Genomic DNA, 19,588 nt, shown 5'->3' with positions numbered 1-19,588 from the left:
GCCAAAGAAACAAGATTATAGGCTCAAAGGGGTTAACTACTATACATAACAATTAGGCGGGTAAAGTATACATATCTGGCTCAACAAGGAAATACCTATATCACTTCCTAGACTGAATAAAACTACTATTTTGCTTTGCAAATACACGGGGCAAGTTCTAGGCATCAAATGCAATGCACAGAATACAACAAACCTCACACACACATGACACATAACTCACTCAGGATTGGATTCACGGACACTCTAGTCAAAGCAGTTAAGCAATTTTAAGATCATACAATTTAAGGTACTTCTACAAGAGTCAAAAACTGAGCTTAAGCGTCACAACCAAAGTACTCACTATTCTCAAGGCATAACAAAGTCAAGAGATATTGCTTCAATTCAAAACACAACACAATGGCTCCTACTCCCAAAAAAAACTAACTACACCCGGTTCAAATAAAACCCTTGGAAAAGAACCGTGGTTTAAAGAAAAATCAAGGGGTAATTATTACACTACCTAACAAAAGAAAATCTTTTTGTACTTTTTCTTTAGACTTAAATCCCTCAAGAAAATTATCTAATAGATCCATCGTTGGGAAAAGTCCAATCTTTTCTATTTTAAAAAAAAGTATTCAATTAAACTAACACAACTAAAATAGCATAGAAAGTCACCCAGTCAATCTCCTCACCCTACACTTAAAATTAGGAATTGTCCCCAATGCACACCATAACTAATAAAAAGGGTAAAAGAGACTCCTTGGTAGGCCAAAGGCCGAAGCACTAACAGCTCATGGGATACTCAGACTTCTCTCAAGCTTGGTCTTTCGTGCGGGTACCTCACACTTAGTTCCATCCATTTGGTTTATTATTGCATCCTTCCAATACCTTTGCTTTCCATGCTCCTAGAAAATAAAAAAATTGACACTACAAAAATAATACAATTAAAAAAAAATTAATACAAAAAATAAAAGAAAGCAGTAAAGCTGGGTTGCCTCCCAACAAGCGCTTGATTTAACGTCGTGGCACGACGTGAATCACTTTCTGCCTTCACTTCGAACTTATGAATCGCACCCCAAGTTTTGCTTCAAGCTTATGATTATGCTCTTGGGGCAGTACAAATTCCTGCGAGCCAAAAATTAGATAGAGTCTTATGCACTTTTTGGCTCTCGACCGAGGAGTGGCACCTTGCTTAGACGGCCTTGAGAATTTCAAAATATAAGGCCCATCTACCTCTTCCTTGGACTCATTTTTATGCTCGTAAAGATCCATTCCCATTTCACCGTCCGAACATAATATAGAGAAGTGTTTGGAATGAGGTCCAACACGTTCCAATACATGAACTTCAAGATTTTCGACCTCCTCAACACCCAAAACACTAGAGTCAACTAAATTTGTATCTTCAACGTCCCTGTTTGACTCTAGTATTACTTCTTCAACATCGGCATCCTCAAATTCTAGATGGTTAGAGTGTTGGGGTTCTACTTTGGACCCCTCCATTGGCACCTCAATTTCCGTCTCTAATGCAAACTGCTCCTGGCTACTATCCATAATATTGACATATTGAGCATTAAAAGCTTCAACTAATTGACTCACTTGAGCCTCTAAGTTGTAAATAGTTTCATCTTGCCTTTCTATCTGCAGCAGTATTTTACTTTGTTGTTCTATAAGACACTTTAACATATCTTCGATCTTCTTTAGGTCAGCTTCCCGAGGTTCTTTGTTCCTATTATCCTCACAAGAAAACATAGAATCATCATAATAAGGGGTTGGGGGAAGATAAGAAATATAAGCACAACCATGAAAGTGACCATCTTGACCACCACTCATATCACACACATTTCACACATAAGATTGAGTTGGTGCACATAATTCGCTCTCGGGCATATTTTGATAATTTTGCCAAGGGTGGTTTTCATCACAATATACATAAGGAGGATTAAAAATAGAATTACCAACATCAAAACTTTCATAATTCCATGATGCCATATTTTTTTTTTAAAATCAACAAGTAAAACGAAAAAAGAAAAGAAAAAAAAATCAAATACAAAAAAGTAAAAATAAAAGTTCAAACTTGAAACCTAGCAATATGTACACCTACAGCTACACCGTTAGTTCCCCGGCAACGGCGCCAAAATTTGATCACGCCCAACTATGCCTTATAAAAAGGACAATGCGGTCGTTGCAAATATAATTTGGTTTACAAGTCCGGAGTCGAATCCCACGGAGAACTAAAGTTTAGCTACAACTGTTCACTATCACCAAGAAGACAAGCTTGAACAATTCCTAACTTATAGATATTTAGATTCTTGTGTTTAACTAATTAACTAATAAATTAAAATACTCAATTAACAACTAAATATACTAAGGGTTAGAGACAAGATTAAGGAAGTCTGGAGTTATGATTTCCCCAATTGTCGGAATCCTTCTCGCTATGTCTTCTATAATTTCGCCTAAGTATTCTCTACCGATCATGAGCACTCTTATTACCGTAAATCTCTCCCGAGTAATTATGATAATTTACTAGACGCACTCTCCCGAGCTACGCTAGCTGACTTTTAATACAGCTCACTTCATATCGCACCCAAGGCTTCGTTATCCCTAATCCCACCTTTAAACCCTCGGTTATTGATCCATCATATACTTTGGGAGTGGTGTTGTTCAACAATTACCTAAATATGCACTCTCTCTTGAGTTATGCATACTAAATAGGCACAGCTAATTGAGAGTTCTTCAATTAACTACAATAAGAACGTAGTTGAACAAATAGAGATTATAATACGGCTCAATTATATAAAAATATAACAAGAATTTATCCTACAAAAGGTTCCATCAAAATCCTAGATAACAAATTAGCTATTCATAATAGTATGTAAAACTACAATACTAAAAGTCATAACCATCAATGAAAAATAGGAAGAGGAAAGAAAAAACTTGTAGAAGAATTCCCAAGCCTTGCTCCTATTGTGTCTTTGCATCCTAAGGTCAAATCTATGTCAAAAATATGTCCAATTCCTTTTCTTGGTCGGCTTCCTTGGTTTAATATAGGGTTTAGGGATTAAAATCCCGTGTTTTGCACTTTGGTATCTGAAATTTACGCATCCTGCCGCGGTTCCACCGCAGTTACGCCAGAACCGCGGCCAAACACCCTCTCAGATTCTTCATTTGACCGCGACTGCCTTCTGCTGCGGTTCTGCCGCGGTCCTACCGTAACCGCGGTTCTTCATCCTGTTCTGTTTGGAATTTGGAAAAACGTAAAACATAAAAGTTGTATCCCTTTGAGTTATCTTTCCAACCATATATTATGGAGCCCAAATGGAGTTCTGAGCAAAACGTTAGGTCTATTTTACTAGACAGTGCGCAATATGCCTCTTCGAGTTTTCGTTTTGTTGTTTTATCATCCGTTAATCCCCGAACGCGATCCCGGCTTAATTCCTTGAGCTCTTACTCAGACTTCAAAGCTCCAAATCACTTAAATTCATTCCATAACATCTATATAGCTCGAAATCACTCTTACAAGGCATAAAACACACCGTTAGTGTAAAACACTAGCGATTAAAGCGCAAACTCAATTAAAGTGCAATAAATTAGAGTGTAATAATCGACTAAAATACGTAATTATAGCATATCATCAGTAGCATATAATTCAGGAGAAATGATCAGCTTAATTGAAGCGGCATGGTCAGTGAAGATTGCTTGGGATTTAAACGTAGTTGTTTTTGTCTATTTCAGGAGCATTGTGTCGGAACTTGCAAAGTCTACTGAAATTGTTAGGTTATATAACGCCTTAATAGCTTAACCATTGGAAGAAGAAGAAAAAAAACTTTACGCAAGTGGCCTTCCTAAATATTCTAATTCCTCTGCTTTTGTTGAACAATGTGTGGAAATATTAGCTGTGGATTGTGGAGCAATTGAACATTGATGTTCTCTTGCCAAATTTTCCGTGTTTAACGATGATTGCAAATGTTCAAATTTTTTCTTTTACATTTTTTTTTCTGCTAGATATCATTTAAAGAGGCCACGTGGAAAAATACTGATATGAAGGAAATGGGAACTTCATGCTCCGACTCTCTCGACTTAAAAATGAAATTCGATTGTGAGAGTGTGTACATTTTAATTATAGTGTCGATTCGGACATCAACTGTAAAACTTAGATATATACTTTATATATTTAGATATTATATAAAAGTATTATTCCATAAACTACAGTTAAACTTTATGCTAGACATTTAGGTATTACATAAAATCACAAGATAACACTGTTTGATTTTTTCCATCTAATAATAGTTTCATTCTTGTTCTCTTTGAAGAGGTAATTGGACATGATCTACACCATAATGGGGTTGAGGGTTCAGAATCAATAGATCAAGGTGAAGAAGTTGCCAAAAGCGATTCATATCACGTGCTTACATGTAATGATTAGCAAAAGAGAATAATAGACTGAAAGCTATTACTACTACTCGTCTATTGATCCTAAGTCCTAACACTACTTCCCTTTCCAAACAACTGGTTCCTATTCAATGTAGTTCCTAATTTCTCACACATCTACAGATTTTCCCTTTACTCCTATAGCCTATATTTTCACTTTCTCTCAGAGAGAACAAAAAATGATCAGTTTAATTTTCAAATTGAAGCACCTGGGGAATGGTCTGGCTTAAGAGAACATGCCGGAGTAAAACAGCGTTTGGCGGTACAAAGCGTTCCTCTGAGCAATTTTCCTGAGCTGAAGCAGCTGTTCAGCCGAGTAAACACAGCAGCCTTTAGAGTACAGATACGTCTGAGCCACAGGCGAGTTCAGTACCACCTGTAAAAGCTGCTGCCTATTCAACCTCGCCAATGGCCCGTAAAAGCTATTCGCCTTCACTTCGTTTACATTGCTGAATTTTCCATTTCTGTCCTCGGAACCAGAGGAAGACGACGAAGCACCTCCTTCTACCAGCACAGGCATGCTCTGTAAGACTCTAACCTGCGCCTGTAGGAACTTGACGTATTTGTACGCCTCTCCTAGCATTGTCGCCGTATCCATTTTTTTGTCCCATGGCAACAGCTTCTCCAGAGATCGTGTTTTCTCGCTTAGCTTCTGTCTTCGTATTCGTGTTGTAGATGAAGCATAAGGAGATTGTTTGCAGCTTTTTGGCATGGTACTGAGCTGGTTACTCATGAGTACTTGTGAATTAACAGACACCGGTTCGACTCCGTTTACAGTGGACGATGAGTCACCGAGGTGAAAATCCAAATAGTTTGGCATTTCGAGGCAACGGAGATCTGGAAGACGGCCGTAGCCTAAGCCGCTGTCGTCGGAGATACCGTTGGAGAAGTAGTTGAACGGCGGCTCATTCAAAAATATCTCGTTGTTGTACGGATACAACTGGAGATTCTCCGTTACTGGTTCCAGCTTCGGTAATTTCAGCTTTTGATCAGCATCGAGAATATTCTCCGTCTCCTTAACCCATGGAAAATCTCGAGTAGTAGAGAAATCAAAAGTCGCCGAACTTTGCTGCATTTGAGAAGCAGCAGCAGCGTATGGTATATCGTTTGCGAGAGAAGGGTGAAAATATGAAAGTGAGAGAGGTTTCACTTCTTCGCCGTGATTGTAGTGGTCGAGGCTCAAACTCAAAACGGACTGATAGCTCAGGCCGTTGTACAAGCCATTGATGAAGGCTTCATCAGACGCCATAAGTGGCAGAAACGCTTCTCCGGCATTGAACTCCGGTTGAAGTAGAGGTTTTCTCTCCATAGCTCACAAGAAACACACAACAAACTTCACACACACGCAGAAAGACACGGGGGGGAGGAAATATGATTCTATAAAATGATGGTATCTGTGATTCATCTATATATTTTTGCTGAGAGGGTTTAGGGGACACGTGGCGGGAGCGAAATAGAGGTATATAACCGACAAGTAGCTGTGATTTACTGTTGAGTCTGTCTCTAATAGTACTATGCCGTTTCATTTGAATTCCTTTTCTTTTTACAATATTTTGGCGGATTATTTTTCAGCCGTTAGATGGACTTTGATCCAACGGTGGAAACGTATGCTTGCGGTTGGATCGTGCCATAGTACGGAAAAACCCTCATCCGATGTTAGCTCATCTGTATAAGGACAAGAAAGAAAGGGATTTTGATCACAAAAATGGAGGGTTAAAATAGAAATTGAAGTAAATAGAAAAAAGGAAAGGGGATGATTATGTTGGGATTCGGGTACACGTCACTGTAGAAAGTACTGTTTTACAGAACCTGGATCTGGCAAATACGGTTTCTGATGACTGGACACTATAAAAATTAGCGTTATCCTTGTGAGCTGTGTACGTGGGTAAGGGGGAGGGGGGGGTGAGGTTTTGGGTCTATGCCACCCTTTTAGAGATTTCAGCTAGAATTGACAATATTTTTGAGCCCAAAATATCGAAACTATTTTCACCTAAAAGGACAACACGCAGCTTACCAATGAGGGCTAGTAATTAGTATGAAGTTGAGTAGATTGTCTTCGTTTGTGTCAATTACCGACGTAGCTTACACTAAAATATACACGTCCAGCAGACAACAAAGTGGCCTTAGCCTTTTCCATCTAATTAAAGATTAGGAACTAACTCATTCACTAATTTTCATTTCCACATAATGAATTACATGTTACAAAACTGCTCAAGAATGAAAGACGAATAAAACTGTACATAAGAATCAACTGAGGAAAAAGCATAAGAAATCAGGGACTCTAAGCAATCACCTACCCCGTTCCAATAGGAAGAGGAGTTAATACTAACAGCTCGAACACTTTCCTCTAAGGAATCAGTACCCTACACAGCAGCATTCTAATGCTGCTCTCCTGATGCCTGAAAAATTTCATCTATCCCACATGGCCTGAAAGATTGCAGGTCTATGCTTCAGCCAATGTACCATTTCCCTTTCTAGTGGAGCCTTGTTTAAAATAGCATCCAGCATAGGACTGCCAAATACTTTGGGACTACTCTTATATGACCATATCCGGTCTTTTGGCCATGGTCTCTGGGGCTGCTTCTCCTGGCAAAAGAATATAACTCGCGTTAAGTGGAAGCAACCTAGTATAATAATTGAACTCAACCTAGTATAATAATTGAACTTTGAAATCGACTGAAGCTACAGTTCAAGCATAGGTGGGATGCTAGACTTTTGCCGAGATAAACAATGAGATACTTTGGTAAGAAAATTCACACCAAGAAAGAAGAGCAAAACCTAAAACAGCATAGCAACCAACACAACCAGGACACACTGATATTCTAGAGTACTCCAATAGGATATGTTAGGCATATTATGATCAGAAGGCATTCACCTACTAAAACATATACGTCTAGCTGTCGGTTTCTTTTGCATTTTTTTTCTGGCATATCCACCCGTAGGTTTCTTTAGCAATACACAAAATAGAGAGGATGCTCTGCTGAAATTAATATAAAGCTTACCATTCTAGATAGCATGAACTTCACAGTCCTTGGGCCGTAAACACGTTGGCGGGACGGCTTCTGGACTTTAGCATAAAAAGAGCCAGCTTCAGGTAAAGACAAGCAACCCCTGCTCGCCCTGAAAAGGCAATTATCTGGATCTGCATTTGCTTGGTTATACCAATAAATCAGCTGTCCTAAGCAATAATTTTCGCCATATGTCTTGCGATACTCGTGAACACCAGGGCCCAGCTTATCAGCATATTTGGGTCCCAGGTCTAAAGGACTTATATATACAGGAGGTGAAGTTACAGTCTTGTATTCCTGCAAAGAGAGAAGATATACAGGTCAAAACCAACACAATGTCCAGTGAAAATGATATGCAAAAGAAGTTCCGATAGGATAGAGCACATACTCGTATTCTAAAAAAACACTTTGTGTAAGCATATAAATGAATCAAGTCAGCAGCAGCGTCATGTCGACATTTGTATGTACATGGAAGATCTCGAACCTCATCTCTTAACCTAGAACAAGAAACAACAAGTCAAGAAAATTGTTTTTTTGATAAAAAGTGCATAGCTAGGATACCATGGTTGACACCACTCACCATATTAAAGATTTTCGAAGGCCCGTCTCAAGATCATCTAACCTGGATGGATCATGAGCTCGAATCTTGGCCTTGAGATCACTTAGCACACTATCTTCCAAATGAGGAGCCACGCATTGAAGAAGCTCCTCAACAAGAGACCCCTCTCCTCTCCAGATAAAAAAAACAGCTTCTTCCAAACTGAGCCTCTCAAGAGGAGGGGGAGCTTTTTCTGGGTCACCAAAAACGCATCTCATTACATAACGCACCTGCCAAAGCACCCAGCAACTCTTAGATTTCACTCGGCCATTCTCTAAACAAGAAAAATAGACTTGGTCAAAAAGGAGAAAGACAAACCTTGTCAAGTGTCAGAGCCAAGTTCTGAAGCCTTTGGTTGTAAACACCCTCAGCCTGTATCATTCAAGAAAGATTATATAAAGAAAAGAAATCCTTCGCACATGCAGATGGAGAAGGGAATATAAACCAAGTATAAAACTCCAGCTGACAGAATCCTTACCTGAATCTCAGATTCGTTCTTCTCTACTTCCAAACAAATATCTGAAAAGTATTTCTTCTTCTCTTCTAAATTATGCTTAAGTATCTCGTCAGGAAGTTTCGTCCTCTCAAAATTGATAAATCTCACCTTCAACCACAATAGATAATTCAGAAAATGCACAGAGATGATATAATGGTAATCCATAGTCAATTCGGAGCAAAAGCATACCAAACGAGCTGAATAAGCAATCAACCAATTTGGCAAACCAGCAAGCAAACAACTTCCAAGTCCAGCTTTACCAAGATCAATATAATCTTCTTCAGAAACTGAATTCACTTCACATGCCTCTAGCATCAGCTGGTGTCGGTCAAGTAACCCATGGTACTCCTGGAGCACCTGCAGACAGACAAGAAGTGGCACTGCTGAAAAGGCATGAAACTGAATCCAACAAATGTGATAGAACTGGAACAATAGGCGTCGATCATAATGATTAAAGCATACCATGTTAAGCACAAAAAGTGAAAATTCTAAACCACCAAAAACCTCAGTAAGAGCTTAAGGAGCAGCCTAGACCGAGATAGTTCATTAAAATTAAGATGGAGAATGTATGAGAATGTACCTTCAGGAAGGCCCCTTCGCCTGTAAGATTAAGGTAACTTCCACGGCAGACCTGGCTGCCGCATAAACAGACGGAAGCTTCATACTCTTCTTTACTCTGTAGCATGAAACATCATCATTTAACACAAATTATCCACAAGAGAGAAAAGAAGAAGGCTTAACCTTCAAGCTAAACAGATCCTTAACACATTCTAAAAACTCACCTCTGTAACAGAGTTGTAATCAAAAGTGACCTCTTCACCATATGCAATTGGACGTACACTATAAATTCCAATCTGATACTGACCATCAACAGCTGTTACTCTGCTCACAAAAAGGTACATAAGTATCACGAGAAAGATGTTAGTTGAAATCCAGTACGGGGAAATAAAGAGGGATAATACATAAAAACACATATATACACACACAACACCTCTTAAGGGAAACCATAATACTAGAGCGAAAGACAAAACTTACTTTGCTTCACAATTAGGTCTGCACGAGTGACAAATTCGACTAGCATAGTTTGCTTTGTGCATTGCATCAACAACTACTAGATCATACCCATCAGCATCACCCTAACAAGAGAAATTATTAATAGGGTTGGAGAAAAACGTTTGAAGATAAAAAGAGAAAAGAATGAACCCTCCATATCAACCAATGATACCTTTGGCCTCTCAAGATATATATTGTAAAATTCTGGTGCAGGATCATTGTTATTCCTCTGCAAGGAGCGAATTCCATCTTGCTTTTCAAACCACTTCCAAGCAGGATAAACCTGTATGTCTCGTTAAGAGAGATGAATTCAGGTCATCTTTCAGAATGTACGATCACTACTCAAAGCATCACTAAGTAAAAGGATACTCAGAAAAGCTGATGGAATGTGTAGGTATAAATATAATCAAGAATTAAACATTTTGTTCTTACCTCCCCCAAGAATTCGACGACAAAATCCTCCTCACTGAAGCCACCTTCTTTGTTGCACACAACCCCAAGACCCTGACGGGCACATCCATCAAATGTTGGAAGAAAGGATGAGCATTTAGTAAAAGGCCCAAAATGTAAAATTGATAACTACTAGTAATTGTTATCCTCACCTTTCTATAGGCAACATAATTGTCCTCCGCACGAGTATCAATGGCCTTCAGGATGAATTGGCATAACCGTACAGTTCTCTTGTCCTGATTTTCGTCTGCATTTTCCAGAATCTCTTCGAAAACAGGCTTCAGAGGATACATCATTGGTGTGTGACTGCCAGTGAAGCGCCTAACTTGCTTGTTAAGAGTACGAAGGAGCACATCTTCAATAAACAAATGCTTGTCCAGGAGAGACCAATCCGATTCATCTGGCATGGAATCAAGAAGAAGATTATGAGTGTATGGATCAATACCATAGACTTCCTGCTCAATCACCTCATCTCCAAGCATTTTCCTTGGTTTATAATCCTTCACTTCAGGAATTTCCATATCAGACTCCTCAGTGCCATTCTTCTGTGCACTAAGCTTCTCAGCATAATCCTCCGGCAAAGAAACCAGCATCTTTCTTTTCACTTCTTTCTCATCGGCGACAATAACATAATGATCAATGACTTCATATTTCCTTGTAACCGGAGGAACCAGGCTGGCCTTTGTCATGCGAGCACCCCATTCGCGATCATCAGCCAAAGAATCAAACCCATCATCTGGAGTGAAATAAGTTTCTTTTGATTCTGCTGTTCCACATTCTGATCTTAAATCCATGTCACTTTCTGTCTCTGAAGCAGTACTCTCGCTATCACTTGTGGTATCACCAGAAGATCTGCAAAGATCATCAGATGTTTCGCTTCCTGAATCTAAGGATTTTACACTCAACTTGGATAAACGTCTTTTGATTTCTCGGTCACTGGCAAACTCTCCATAGTCAGAAACACCATTGACATAGGAAGATCCATTGCTTCTGCTGAAGTATTTCTTTTCATACATTCTAGCAGGATTCTTTTTGTACTTTGTTGTACTAGAAGAGAAGCCTGGAGGTGACTCATCTTTCCAAGTCTTCATCATCTCATCTCTTGTACAAAATGGCTTGGGACCTTCTTCCAAACTAGTAGCAAGACGGATAAATGATGCAATAATTTGATTCATGTCTTTGGCATCACCACGGTTTTTAGATCTGAGCCGCAGCATTTGTAAAATATCAATAAAAATTATCAGAAATTATGTTAAAATAGAACAATAGTGCCAAACGAACAATTTTCCCACAAATATTAACAATTCTAGTATGTGATTCCTCCATTACCACCTTACCCTTCATGCATCAGCCAAAAAGAGAGAAAGCGGAAAACCTAAAACACAAAAATGCAGTTTTAGCCTTGGAAAGCATTGTGGAAGACAAAGCATCCCCTAGAACATGGAACATGTCACTCTGTTCGTTAATGTGCTTGGGGTGCACTGGATACATCAAGCAACATTGGCAGTGGCTATAATCAGTTGGTACAGGCAGAGAATGAAGAAGCAGCTTAAAGACGGTAGGAACACTGTCCCTCTATGCATTTTTGGTCAGGATGGAGGGAATAAATTTCAGATGTTTTGAAAACAAATACACAGCAGTACACTTAGTTAAATTAGAGCCTAACAGTTCGGTACTCTAGGTGTAACATCAAGATTGACTGATGTAAATACTTTTGACGGCTTTCCTCTGAAGGAAATGAAAGTCATTTTGATGTACGTACTAGCACTTCCTTGGTGCTCAATAAATCTTACTAAACCCATCCAGCTTTGCTGCATTTGTTGACCCTCATTTGCACTTTTAGTCCCTCGTTGCACATTTAGCCTTCAGTAAGAGTATGCAGTCACTCAAATCCTAAAGAAACAAGGCTTTAATGGTTCCGTAAACCCAGGACTCATGACGAATTTGATCCATTGTCTATAGGAGTTTTTCATCTTTTAGGTCTCATCTTTAACAGGGAATAGTGATTTTATCAGATCCATACTCCTTTAGGAACATACTATTCCCTAAAAAAGAGACCTAAACACAAATATGCCTCTTTTGAAAAGGCAATCACTATTGATCACAGGTTGACGAAGTTACGAGAATTTAGCTAGTTTTGTTTATTATTCGACTAAATTGACACAGTTTCCTGGAGTTAATTTGGGGACAATTGAGAGAGGATTAATACAGTTGATCCCTACTCGTTAGGGATTGAGTCGTAGTTGACTGATTGATTGAGTAGAGGAATCAAAGGTACAAGTAGGATATGATAAGAGGGACCACATATGCATTTTTCTCCCAAACAAGAAAATTCACAATTCAGCTATTGCAAAGACCCAGTGAAGCTAAAGAATCATACACAATATGTAAAATGAAACTTACTTTAGTGCATCCCGGCACATTCGACTTATATCCTCTTTGGCAGAGCTCAAGCCACGGCTAGCATAATATCCGCTTTTGATTTTCTCCTCAATTCCTCGAACCTAAAGGAAAGGTGGTCAAGGTTTAGAAGCATCTCAAACAGTATTTTAAAGCAGCTAAGCAAAGAGGATATAATAGTACCTTTGGAACAAAAAACTCGAAAGTATTTTCCTTCATTATCTCCCTTAGACTTGAAGCGAGAAATTCTTTCATCCTCTTGAAACCATTTCTCGATTTTCTCATTGCCAAATGCCTCAATTGGGCATCCCTAGACAGAATGGAGGAGGACTTTCGAGCATCAAAAACCTTCGCACGTTTATACAAGCTTCGGCGGAACAACTGGTTGGCAGACTCTCTCTTTTCTGAATTTTCCAAATAGTCCCTCAGTCCAATTGAATCATCCATCTGACTCTCCTGACTATTAAAAGTTCTATAGGATGATGAAGTTTTATCAGAAATGTTCTTGAGGCTCTTTACTTTCAAATTCGAGCTCCTGCTCCTAATCCAGTTAACATTTGGAAACTTAACAGCAACATCTTCAAGTTGGCTGCAACCTCTAATATCTATATAGGATAAACAAGAGAATGAATGAAGAACATCCTCGAGCATTCTGGGAGTTATGCCGGTACAGTCACGCAAAACCAAGGAAGTTATCTTTTCTTTGTTGTAACCATTCTGCAAAATGACAGAAAAAAAACAAAAAATGTGTTACACATGAAGAATCATAATTTCTTGACAAGTTTCTACTTTCTTACAAAATTTCCTTAGGGAGCTAGTAGGAGCTACTTTCTTAATGCTTGTTGCTAATGTTTCTTTTTCATCTTTACTGAGCTGAGGGTCTATCGGAAACAACCTCTCTACCTTCACAAGGTAGGGGGGTAAGGCTGCGTATGCACTACCCTGCCCAGACCCCACTTGTGGGATTACACTGGGTTTGTTGGTGTTGGTGTTAGGGAGCTAGTAGGAGAAGAGATGAGCAGTCCAATGCCATGAAAGCAAAAGCATACCATTATTTTCAGTATCATGGAATCAGTGCAACTGGAAGCAACAGATAGCAGGTCAACCTGACTGGAGATACCCTTATAAATCTTTACCGTGGATCTCCAATGCTTACAAGTCAAAGCAGCATAAGAAAGAGATTTAACATCAGCTTTAAGGAAATGAAAGATCCGTGCAAGCACACGACCATCCAGTAGACCCCAGCTTCCACTTTCGATTCCAGGTTTGGTAATGGTTTCTCTATTGAAAGTTTCATCACCACATAAGTCATCAAATTGGCATTCATCATTCTGGAATCCCGATATGTCCTCTTCCATTTCATACTCTTCTTCACTTCCATGAAACCTCGCCTTTTTGCTGGCACGGAAATCTGTCAGGTAGAGATACTTATGAGAATCAGAAGCAACATACAAAGAGGGGGAGAAAAACAGACAAGAAAGAAGAATTAGTTCAGTAATCAGAGTCTTTTGTGTCACAATAGGCCACATTATAAAGAATATGTAACTGCCATTAGAATATAATTTGTGAATCGCACAAGCATGTCTTATTCTGAATCCAGGTAGGCTCTATGACTTTTTGACATAATTAGGAACAAAAATAGATTTCTTTCAAATCACAAATGCATACAAGGACATGAAGGAAGGAGAGGAGGAGGTCCAAGGAAATTGAGGAAAGAAGCAGCCCATACATGCAACAAAGTTGTAACAGAAAGTGGGTATATGAATTAGACATTATAGAGAACCAATCACTTTACAATGAAAGCAAACAAGGGAATCTTCCGGAGCATGGACCACATACCTGGATTGCTCTCTTTCTTTGGTTGTCTTGCATTTATCCAGGGATCTAGGACCTCATTAATAGCAGCTGCAAGTTCCCTACTCTTGTAAGACTTCATTACCAACTCGTGAAGCTTTCCTCGGGTATACCCAATAAACTGAGGGTGTATACCTTGAAATGTGCAGGGAACACCACCAGGTGCACTTTGTAGAGAACTCGACAACTCTGACACAGAAGCTCCAAGAGTCTCACTAGGTGTTTGGCACATCTTTGAAAGATCAGATGTCTTTGCACTTGAAGCAACTGGGACCCAGATCTTATCCACCTTTCTGAAAGCACTGCTATTTTCTGGTATAACACCTTGATCAACCAATACCTGCAACTCAATCAGCGAGAAAGGCCCTCTTTCATGCCCAGCACCATCAAGGTAGTACCACTCACCTAAATGTAATTGTAACTCATCTGCTGAGCAAATACGGTCCTTCGGAATATTTAAGGGTGTGCTGCTCTTACGGGAACCATGTGATTCTTGGTCCTGCCTGCTTTTCGAGTGATACATGCCTTCTTCTGACAACCTCTTAGTATCACCTGTCGCCACATATGGTCGTGATGACCTCTGAGGATGCCTATCCTTCCCTCTAACTTTAGTGCGAGGCTCAGATACAAATGACCCATGCTCCTTAACTACACATGCATTTATCCTGATCACTGGAAGCATCATTCCTTTAATACCCCTTAACACTGGAGGTTTAGGTTGACTGGGTCTTCCGACAACATTACTATCATTCAACTCCTCCGGAGAGAGAAAAGCCCATGATGGGAGATCAAGCCTTCTGCTGTGTGATGGATAATACAATTCATCTTTCTGCAGCCATCTCGGGTCTTCAATTCCAGATTTTGACATGAGGCATAGAGGATAGCCATCATTAAGAACAAGCTTCTTTTTCCACAACTTATCTTGTGTACCTTCGTCATTTCTTTTCCAATCCCCACCCTTGCATGGCCACAGACCAGAAAACAATTCAGCAGTGTCACTGCAGCTTAAATCATTTTCCCTGTCACAGGATGACGGTACACTGGTCCTTGGTTCTGAGGATTCCTTCAGTGCCTCCGAACTAAACAAGCACTCATCAGAACTTTGAACACAGTGTTCACCTACATAAGAGAAACCAATACATACTTAATCATAAAGTTCCTTACCAACAAGATGGAAATAAACTATACAGCCTATGCACACAAAATAATAGAACCTTACCGCATGTGGTTAAGGCAATCCAAAAGCATATAAAGAAAATGTCATGTTAAAGCTACTAGTCATGGAAAAACCAAACTCCAGATATGAAAACACAGTTAGAAACAAAATAAACCAATTGCATAACCCAAGTTTTGATACAGAAACCAGAAAGAATGTATATAACGAGTCTTTTATCCATAACAAAGATATTTATCATACTACTGACGTATTTTTGAATGCCCCACGAGCTAGATACTCCTACACCTAAGCTTCATTAAAAGATGACAAATAACTTCCTTTATCAAGAACATGGGAGAACAATACACCTTCATCCATCACCCAGAAGATAAGAGTTGAAATAGAAACAAAAAAACCACTTACCTTCAGCACTTCCCCATTTCTCCCACTCCACATGCTCGAAGGTCATTTGCAGCACTTCTGCAGCAGAGAATTGCAAAAAAGAAAAAGAAAAAGAAAAAAAATTAAGTGTTATAAGAGAAAAAACTTAAGCCCTGCTGTGAAAAGAGAGAATTCTTGGAACGAGTTACTCACCACCAACAATCTCAAGTTCCCTGCCTGGAATTACAGAAAACCCCTCTAATAGTGCCCCTACTCTCTCATCAATATGATGTTCGTCTGAAGGCTCAGATGCAGCCAAACTATCCGCATGACATGATACAATCTCTGACAAAAGGGCAAAGCTATCCTCACGTGCCAGATCATCGAGTTGAGCTAGATCACCACTATCTGCCAAGACATTACCAGGAGCCTCGGGAGGGTTCACCAACTGTGTAACAACATCTGAAACAACTGATGGGAAATTTACAGTTGCCATCGGGGAAACTGCATTCTCAACAGTAACCCACCTGTCACTATCTGCGTGTCTGACAAAGTGGTCAGACACAATATATCCTTCTTCCGCCAGTGACTTCAGCTTGCATAATCTGGAAGGCCCCTGTTCCACACCAAACTGATCAAGGTAATACCACTTCCCGGTGGCTCCTTCTGCCACAGTTGAAACATGCGGTGGGGTATTGCATATATCCATGTCTTCTTCCATAGAAGCCACCTCCTCAACAGCTCCATTTTCCTGTGGAAGCTCCAAGGTATTCACTGCAGGACATTGAGGCAGACTTTCATTGTTTACCGGATGATTGCCACTTTTAACAATTGAGCAGTTACTATTTTCAGGACAGCTTCTAACCTCAGAATCCGTAACAATTTGATCTTTCACACTGACATCCTTTTGGCTGCTGCACTTTCCTTCATGCCTTTTGCCTTCAAATTGATTTTCCCTTCTATCACTTGGTCCACTTTTCCGACCACTGTCTCGATGATAAACATTCCTACTCCGATCAAGTGGGGACCGCTCCAGAAAGTTTGGTGTCCTGTCCCTCCGATGATGGTGGCGGCCTTGATCTTGTGGGGACCACTCTGAATAACTAGGACTCCGGCTTCTGTGATCATAATGACGGCTCCGGTCATAAGGAGACCGACTGTGATCAAGGTGACGGCCTCGGTCATAGGGAGACTTTTCTCGGCGGGCTGGGCTCCTATCCCAGTTATCAAGATGGCGGGCTGGGCTCCGATCCCAGTTATCAAGATGGCGGGCCCGGTCACGTGGGGACCTCTCCAAATGACGAGGACTGCTATTATGTCTGTCATAAGAACCTTTAGATGTCTCATAGTGCCTGGAAGAATACCTGTCTGATGGAATGCTCCGGCTAGAAGGTGCATTCCTGTGCAACTTCTCAGTAGAGCGCCGCAAACCATGATCTGCCGTGTATACAGCTCGACTTCCATCATCAGAAAGTTTCCTGCTTTTTGAACTTGAGAAGTCATCATACTCACCCCGGTACTTACGGTCACTTTTATCTGAATCAGTACCATGCCGTTTCAACCTATTAGCTGAAAAGTATTCTCTTGCATTGCCATTCTTCAGTTCGATCTTGGAAGAGCCTTCTTCTCCCACAATCTTGGAACTAATTCTTGGATTCCTTTCTGGGATGCTAGGTTCATATCTAGATAACCTTTTCACATGCTGAATTCCACCACTTCTATTACCAACATCTTTCTCCCCAGAATGCTTGCCTGAAGAAGGTGGCGTCCATTCACGATCATTTCTCCATCCTTTGTCCTTGGCCGAAGGTGGCGTCCATTCATGATCATTTCTCCATCCTTTGTCCTTGGCCGAAGGTGGCGTCCATTCACAATCATTTCTCCATCCTTTGTCCTTGGCAGAAGGTGGCGTCCATTCACGGTCGTTTCTCCAGCCTTTGTCCTTGGCAAAAGGTGGCGTTGTCCATTCAAGGTCCCCTTTCCAACCCTTATCCTTGGCAAAATCATGCCTGCGTGTTCTGCTATAGTTGAAATCATCTCTTGCAGCTGCCCCGTCACCTTTCCGCCACCTATCAGGTACAAATTCGCCTGGTTCATACCCGGGATCATTCTTATCAAGCTCTCCTTTTCTGTTAGAAATATAGTCACCTTTCTCCCATTCCCCCTTGCGCCACCTTCCTTTGACATAATCGCCCCTTTTAACATCAGATGCACTCTCCCCCTTCTCAATTTCACTCTTTATCTCGTATTTTCGAGAAAAAGGCTTCTCAGGAGGAACAAATTCTCCGTTCTCAACAGGTAAAGTACCCAATTCACCTTCCTCGACTTCATCTTTACCAACGTCACCATTACACTCAATTTCTTTATTAATACCACTACTCTTGGAACTCAAGTTTACTCCTTTCGCCTTCTTCGTCTTCACCATCTTACCATTCATCTTCTTCCTCACAGTTTTTGAAGTAGAATTTGCTGATGAAGGAGTACTGAAGTTGCTGCTGCTGCTGTTCTTACTCTTGCCTCCACAAACTGAGAAACGCTCCATAATATGCTGTTGTATAGGCACACATGCAACGCCTCCATCGCCCATGGAAAGCTCAGAGCTTCTCTATCCCACCGCCAAAACCGCAATACAGTCGCCAGAACCAAACCCTAATAATCTTTTTCTTCGCCAGGGTTGTCTATGCTCATGCTGCTCCCAAACAAATTCAAGTAATTGAACTTGCACAATTCCAATCTCCGCAGGTGAAAAAACCCTAGAAATCCACGAACAACAAAAAACATTAAAAAAATCGAAGAATCAACGTAAATCCATCAAATTAAGAACAAAAATAGAATGTAGTGTTTTGAAAGAACAGTACGTAGAGTTGTGATTGAATTAAAATTGAAAGATTAAATCAAAGAAAAAAAACAGAAAGTTAGGGTTTAGAATGTGAAGAACATACCAGTTGAAATTGGGAGAGAGCTGAGTTGAGAGATCGAAAAGCAGAGCCGAGTCAAAGCTCCGAGTCGAATCGAAGAGTATTAATAAGCTTTGAGGTTTGATTGTGTAGAGATGAGGAAGCGCGGGGATCGAATGGAATTGTTGATTTCGCAGAGAGAAAGAAAGAAAAAAAAGGAAATACTCCTAGCAGATGACGAATCTCTATATTTCGCCTTCTTATTTATTTCTCTCTCTCTCTCTTTCACTGTATGTGTAGATATATAATTTCTTTTCTTTTTTATTTCCAAGAATTTTCTGATTCGGGCTTTATTGGTATAAGGTGGGCTTTTGACCTGAGAAGAAACCTCTGGTCTGTATTTACGTTGATTCGCCCCTTTTCTACTTCGTATTATTATGAAGGCGCTAGTGGTAATAGATTCATACTTGAAGTTGAAGTGGTAATGCACAACTTCTTCTTCTTACGGTTCGGGCAGCGGGCAGAGTTTATTTTCCAATTGGTTTGATGCAAGCCCTTTGGCCATATTTGATGTTTCAAAACGCTGACCTTGCCTTTGGATATTGATTTAGATGAAATTTTTTTTTTTAAAAAATAAAGTTATATTAAAAAATAATTTTTGAAAATTAAAGTTATGTTTGAACATATATTTTATTCTAAGAAAATTTGAAATTTTGTGAGTGGAGAAATAAATTTCACCCAAAAATTATCCTAAACCAGTTTTTGAGAACTTGAAATTCCAAAACATGATCATATTTTATAAACAAACAATATTTTAAATTTTTTTTTTAAAAAAAGGTAAAGCCAAAATCTATGGCCAAACGGGAGCTAAATTTCAGTATTGAAATA

The 19,588-nt window shown here is 39.8% G+C and overlaps 1 protein-coding gene across 1 annotated transcript; it reads right to left on the bottom strand.

Moving 5' to 3' along the window:
* Positions 1–6,515: 6,515 nt before the first annotated feature.
* Positions 6,516–18,996, bottom strand: LOC107829313 (histone-lysine N-methyltransferase ATXR3). The gene is made up of 20 exons (XM_016656785.2): positions 18,746–18,996; positions 16,017–18,556; positions 15,846–15,902; positions 14,252–15,385; positions 13,462–13,823; positions 12,596–13,129; positions 12,416–12,516; positions 10,165–11,215; positions 9,995–10,066; positions 9,735–9,845; positions 9,545–9,645; positions 9,292–9,391; positions 9,090–9,185; positions 8,699–8,866; positions 8,492–8,617; positions 8,332–8,385; positions 7,996–8,243; positions 7,804–7,912; positions 7,410–7,712; positions 6,516–6,993 (listed from the first exon to the last, which is right to left on the bottom strand). The coding sequence occupies exons 2-20, from the start codon at positions 18,388–18,390 to the stop codon at positions 6,817–6,819; spliced, it is 7,278 nt and encodes a 2,425-aa protein (XP_016512271.2). The 5' UTR covers positions 18,391–18,556; positions 18,746–18,996; the 3' UTR covers positions 6,516–6,816.
* Between the last annotated feature and the right edge of the window lie 592 nt (positions 18,997–19,588).

The sequence above is a fragment of the Nicotiana tabacum genome, chromosome 10, assembly GCF_000715075.1.
Source record: "Nicotiana tabacum cultivar K326 chromosome 10, ASM71507v2, whole genome shotgun sequence".
NCBI lineage: Eukaryota > Viridiplantae > Streptophyta > Magnoliopsida > Solanales > Solanaceae > Nicotiana > Nicotiana tabacum.
The sequence above is the reverse complement of the archived record's forward strand: the minus strand, read 5'-3'. Positions and strand labels throughout refer to the sequence as shown.